Raw genomic sequence first — 6,679 nt, 5'->3', positions numbered from 1 at the left:
AGAAGAATCCTCTCAGGATTCTGAGAAGAATCCTCTAAGGATTCTGAGAAGAATCGTTTCAGGATTCTGAGAAAAATCCTCTCAGGATTTTGAGAAGAATCTTCTTCGGATTCTGAAAAGAATCCTCTCAAGATTCTGAGAAAAATCCTCTCTTGATTCTGAGAAGAATCCTTTCAGGATTCTGAGAAGAATCCTTTCTGGATTTTGAGATGAATCTTCTCCGGATTCAGAAAAGAATCCTCTCAGGATTCTGAGGAGAATCCTCTCAGGATTCTGAGAAGAGACCTCTCAGGATTCTGAGAAGAATCCATTCAGGATTCTGAGAAGAATCCTCTCAGGATTCTGAGAAGAATTTTCTCAGGATTTTGAGAAAAATTCTCTGATTCTGAGAAGAATCCTTTCAGGTTTCTTAGAAGAATCTTTTCAGTTTTCTTAGAAGAATCCTTTCAGGATTCTGAGAAAAATTACCTCAGGATTCTGAGAAGCATTCTTTCAGGATTTAGAGAAGAATTCTCTCAGCAATCTGAGAAGAATTCTCTCAGGATTCTGTGAAGAACTCTCTCAGGATTCTGAGAGGAATCCTTTAAGGATTGTGAGTAAAATCCTCTCAGGATTCTGCGAAGAATCCTCTCAGGATTCTTAGAAGAATCCTCTCAGGATTCTTAGAAGAATCCTCTCAGGGTTTTGAGAGGAATCTTCTCAGGATTCTGAGAAGAATCCTCTCAGGATTCTGAGAAGAGTCCTCTCAGGATTCTGAGAAGAATCCTCTCAGGATTCTCAGAGGAATCCTCTCAGGTTTCTGAGAAGAATTCTCTCAGGATTCTGAGAAGAATCCTTTTAGAATTCTGAGAATAATCCTCACAGGATTCTGAGAATAATCCTCACAGGATTCTGCGGAGAATCCTCTTAGGATTCTGAGAAGAATCCTCTCAGGTTTCTGAGAAGAATCCTCTCATGATTCTGAGAAGAATCCTTTTAGAATTCTGAGAATAATCCCCTCAGGATTCTGAGAAGAATCCTCTCAGGATTCTGAGAAGAATCCTCTCAGGATTCTGAGAAGAATCCTCTCAAAATTTTGAGAGGAATCCTTTCAGAATTCTGAGAGGAATCCTTTCAGGATTCTGAGAGGAATCCTCTCAGGATTCTGAGAGGAATCCTCTCAGGATTCTGAGAGGAATTATCTTAGGATTCTGAGATGGACCCTCTCAGGAATCTGAGAAAAATCCTCTCAGGATTCTGAGAAGAATCTTCCCAGAATTCTGAGAAGAATCCTCCCAGGATTCTGAGAAGAATCTTCCCAGGATTCTGAGAAGAATCCTCCCAAGATTCTGAGAAGAACCCTCCCAGGATTGTGGGAAGAATCCTCCCAGGATTCTGAGAAAAATCCTCCCAGGATTCTGAGAAGAATTCTCCCAGGATTCTGAGAATAATCATCTCAGGATTCTGAGAATAATCCTTTCAGGACTCTGAGAAGAATCATTTGAGGATTAGAAGAAGGATCCTCTCTGGATTTTGAGAAGAATTTGCTCAAGATTCTGGGAAGAAACCTCTCAGGATTTTGAAAAGAATTCTCTCAAGATTCTGAAAAAAAGTCGGTTGCGTCGATCCACCGACGGCGGCACAATAATATCTGCCTTTTTGAGTAAGGTAACTACCATTGCATTGGTAAAAGTCGTGCCTTCAGGAGGTGAAAATGTGCATCATCAGATTTGGATGATGTTTCACGACTGAGCTATAATTTAATCAGACTGAGATGTATTTAAACAGTCGGTGACTTAGCTATAACATCAGAAGTTCACACAATCAGGATCAAAACTATGATGTGATTTGTTACAAATTTTGCAAAATATATGATATATATCATATAATCAATAAACAATATATGATTTTTTGTTTTTTTTCTTGACATTCTGCCTTGTTTTTCAACTTTTTATCCAGTCTATTTTCTGTCGATTCGATGTTTTGAATGATCTCTTGTCCATATTTTACCAACTCAAAACTGAATAGGATAACTAAATAAAAAATGTTTCGTCAACTTGAGAATGGATATCTTCAGTACTATCTAAGGGTTTATCTATAAATTTCTCCAAGGATTCCATAAAAAAATTCCATCCAGTGATTTTTTTATTTCTTTATATTTTTTATTTTTATTTTTCCGCCTTTATATATAATGATGCTGCATACCTTTCTTGGCATTCGAATATCTTGAGAATATATGAGAATTTTCAAAAAAAAAAAAAAGATTCCATCACACATTTGTGAAGCGGTTTGTTCAGAATTCTATGGACTCCTCACGGAATTAATCTAGGATATGCTTTGGTTATCTTCTCCAAGGATTCCTATCAAAGGTCTTCCATGGATTCTTTCAGAAGTTGCTCCTTGCTGATCTTCTAAAGATACTTTCAAATCCTACTAGAAAGTTTCTTGTGGAAAATCTGAAGGAATTTCTCGAAAAAATCTTCCAGAGATGCTTCAAGAATATCTTCTAGGGATTTCTCTAGATTTCTTCTTGAAATTCAGAAACTACTTTCTTGTACAGATCGCCGGGGGGATTCTCTGGAGAGATCCCCGAGGGGATTCTCTGGAGAAATCCCCAGGGGGATTCTCTGGAGAGAGATCCCCAGGAGAGATTCGCTGGAGGGAGATTTACAGATGAGATCAGATTCTGGGAATTCCCGGAAAATTTTATAAAGTCATGAAGCATTGTTCGGATTTCTGGAGAATACATTTGACATAAAGAAAGGGCAAGGTGAAACGTGCCGTTCCATCAAATTGCTTAAATGTTTTTGAAAGCTCATATGGTTGTTTACAAAACGGAATCTACACAAAGATGTCAAAAATAATGGACGACGCCATTTTGAAATCTCAGATGGTAACTTTCGGTTTTTTTAAATTTATGCAATATGAGTATTTGTGCAACAAGGTCGACGAGTAGACGTAAAAATTAATGATTGGTGCCATTTTGAAGTCAATGTCCACTTCTAACCACCCACTCCTCAGGGCTTCAAACTCCTCGCTCTTTATTTTTCACTTTTCATTTCTCACTGTGATTCTTTACTACTTATTTCTTACCTCGTCTCACTATTTTACACTCTTCGCTCCTGACTGATTCATTTTTAATATGTTTTCTCTTTTCAATACTAATACATGCTGTATGAAGTAACTCACCCTTCAACCCTCACTCTTCATTTATCACTTCTCCTTTCATTAAACTATTCATACTTCACTTTTCACTGCCAATTTCCTACAATCCACTTATCACTTTTCACTGATCACTGTTACACATTCCTCATAGCTCAGTCTTCACTGCTAAATTCCACACTACACTAAATTCTTTTTTTACACGATCTTTTTTTACGCGGTTTTATTTTACACGATTTTTTTTACACGATTTTCTCGAAAATACGCGATGTGTTTTTGGAAAGATTCTTCTCTCCTGGTCGCAATTTACTTCCGATGTGGCTCAAATTTCTACCAGAGATCTCTCTTATCATCCTTGATACCCTGTCAAAATTTTAGGATGATCCGATAAAAAAAGTTTTGAAAACTTTTTTTACACGATTTTTTTACGCGGAACAAAAAATCGCGTAAAAACAGAATTTAGTGTATATACTTCTCTCTCTCCTCTCTTATCTCTTTTCACTTCTCACTTTCACCCACTCCTAACTCCTCGCTATTCAGTGCTCACTCTCAATTACTCATACCTATTCCTGGCAGCTCACTTTGCACTTTTGACAGCTTTTTTCTCACTCTCTCTACTCTACACTGCTCACTTCTCACTGCTTTTTACATTCTACTCTCCTCACTTTTCACTGCTTATTTCTATGTACTCATTTCTCACTACTCACAGTTCATTACTTATTGCTTATCTTGAATCGCTCACACCTCACTTTTCACTTCCAAATTATTAATAATCGCTGTCCACTTCTACTACTCACTGCTCACTCCTCGATCCACACTTCTCACTCTTCATTATTGATTACTCACACTTCGCTAATCACCACTCAGTCTTCACTTATCACGCCCAAACTCTTCATTTATCGCTAGACAAGGCTCAGTTTTTACTCCATACCGCCTCACATTCTGCACTCTTCATAGGTTACTCCTTAATGTTTATGATACAGTTTCTTAGGCGTAAAAAGGCGAATAAAAATGGGACAGGGGAATTCCAAATGGTCGCTGGTGGTTCGAGGGGTTTCAGGGGCATTCCAGGGGGTTTCAAAATATTTATTAGGTGTTCAATTTTTTTCAGGGGCGTTCAAGGTAGTTGCAAGAGAGGCTCTAGGGGTATTACAGGAGTATTTCGAGGTTTTAAGGGGCGTTTCAAGAGTTTTTAGCGGGATTTTTAGCGTTCCGAAATGTTCCAGTAATTTTCAAGGGGACTCAGAGGCGTTCCAGGGATGATTCAAGTTTCGAGGGCTTTAATAGGCATTCCAGAAGGATTCAGGGAGTTTTATGAGTTTTCCAGCTGTGTCTTCAGAGATTTCAGGAGTTTTCAAGGGATCTCAGCGGATTTCAAGGGGCTTCAAGGTCATTCCACGGGAACAACAGCTTTTGAAGGCTTCCAGAGGAGTCCAGGAAGTTTGATGGGCGATTTATTTGTATTTCAAGGGGTTTTGGCAGCGTTCCAGGAGATTTCAGGAGCGTTCCGGTAGTTTTCAAAGGATTTCAGGGCATATAAGGGGGTTTGAGGGCCTTTGGAGATGTTCCAGGGGGCCGGATCGGGATCACAACGTCCGAGGCCATACTGTTCTGGTCGTTACGTCGCGTTTCTTTTTTTTTTTTGCGAACGATGTCCAAAAGTTCAGATGCGGCATGATATCCTATGTGCCTTCTTATCTTGAACTTCGTGGCGTATCTGCATGTTCGGACGTTATCCAACGGAAAAATGCGCCATAAAGTCCTGGAGCATTATATGTAGCTTCCAGGACATGTGTTCCAGGACATTTTGGAGTCATTACAGAGGGTTTCAGTGGCGTGCCAAGCGTTCCCAAGGTGTTATACCACAATAGATCAAATATTGGTCGCAGTGGCTTATGTTCCGAACAGAGAAAAAAAAGGGGTTTATGGAGCGTTTCAGGTGATTTCGATAGAGCTCCAGGGGTGTCAAGGGTAATCTATCGGGTTCAAAGGTTGATCCATGGGGCTTGTTGAGCGTTACAGGAGTTTTCAACGAATTGCAAGGGGTTTTCAGAAGATTTTAAGGTTATCATAGGGTTTTTTGCAGTGCTTCAGGGGGTATCAGGAGTGTTCTGTGGCTTTCGCGAGCGTTTCAATGGGTTTCATGGGTATTCCAGGGGGATTCAGAGCGATCCAGATGTGTTCCGAGGGTTCGGGCATTCCACGAGTGTTTCAGAGGATCTTGGGGAGCTTCAGAAGGGTTAATGACGTTCCAAAGAGTTCGAAGAGCTTCCAGAAGAGTTCCAGTGGCCTTTTAGAAAGTTCTGGGACATTTTAGAGGCATTTAAGAGATGTTCTAGGGGTCTTAGAAAGTTGCAGGGGTGTTCCATGGAAGTTCAGAGCATTGTGACATTGTACAGCCAGTTTAGCTAAGCCAAGCTCAGTTTTACCGAAACGTTTTTTTACTCGGGACGACACCCTGTGTTATGCGATTATGATTTATTTTATTGATTCCATCCGTCTGGCTTTTCGGCGAAAATTTTACGGTTTCATCGTTAGCATTACCCAATTCTTCGTGGCACCCTTTCAGCCGGAAACAACGTTAACGTTCCACAGATTCATAAATATATCTCTTTTATTCTCGTCCCTCCAACAATCATCCTTCTTACCATCTTCTTTTCCGCATTCTTCCCCAGGTACAGAACGGGCTCCGGCTGCCCCTGGCTGGGCTAGCGCCGCCCCGGGTCCTCATGTGTAGCGCCTCGATGGGCGCCGAGGGTTCCGTCACACTGCAACTGCGCGAGGCCGTCCAGGCGCCGGACGCCGGCACATCCCTCGAGCATGGTGGCCTCACCATCGGCTACCCGGACCCGGAGATGCTGGCCGATATGCTCGGGTCGTTTCAGAGTGCCTCGGCGGGTGCGGCCGGGCTGGGCGGCTCGGAACCATCGTCGGCATTTGATCTCATCCAGGACAGCAGCAGTAGCAACTGTAGCAACAGCCGCCAGTCCGGGCTGGACCCGGCAGTCGATCAGCAACAACAGCAGCAGCAGCAGCACTGTCTGGCCAGTGCTTTGCTGGCGAAGGCATCCGCGGCCGCATCGGCATCACCCACCGGAAGTAGTAGCAGTAGTAGTAGTGGCGGAGGAGGAAGTAGTAACAATGTTGGCGGCGGTAGCAGCTTGACGCTCAGTGGAATTAAAAGTGAGATTGGTAAGTGAAATATTTGTATAGGATAATTTTTCAAATTTTGGTGTTTACAACTAAAAAAAATGTTAAAAAAGCTTTATTTTTTAAACAACATTAGAAAAAAAAACAACCATTAATTACAAAATCATGCACTTCAAGCAAGGAACCAAGTCCACAAAAAAAAAATGATGGCAGCAAACGGATTTTGTTCCATTGTCGCCGTGTTCTCTCTATCGCAGCAACAAATGCTATATTTACGGTTCCGATACGATACGATTTCCGATTCCCCATTCCTCCAACGCTACCGTCATCATAGGTAGGTACGTGCTGTGCTAGCTCATCCCCACAAAGACCGGACCGGAACTCGTCC

At 41.5% G+C, this 6,679-nt stretch overlaps 1 protein-coding gene across 1 annotated transcript; it reads left to right on the top strand.

Annotated features, from left to right (window-relative positions):
* Nucleotides 1-5,821: 5,821 nt before the first annotated feature.
* LOC134284540 (uncharacterized) lies at nt 5,822-6,333 on the top strand (the record flags this gene model as incomplete). Its single annotated transcript, XM_062843518.1, has 1 exon — nt 5,822-6,333. A coding segment is annotated over exon 1 (463 nt), but the record flags the coding sequence as incomplete, so codon positions are not given.
* Nucleotides 6,334-6,679: the final 346 nt, after the last annotated feature.

The sequence above is a fragment of the Aedes albopictus genome, unplaced genomic scaffold (genome assembly GCF_035046485.1).
Source record: "Aedes albopictus strain Foshan unplaced genomic scaffold, AalbF5 HiC_scaffold_287, whole genome shotgun sequence".
NCBI lineage: Eukaryota > Metazoa > Arthropoda > Insecta > Diptera > Culicidae > Aedes > Aedes albopictus.
Note: the sequence above shows the minus strand (reverse complement) of the source record. Positions and strands in the feature narration are given on the sequence as shown.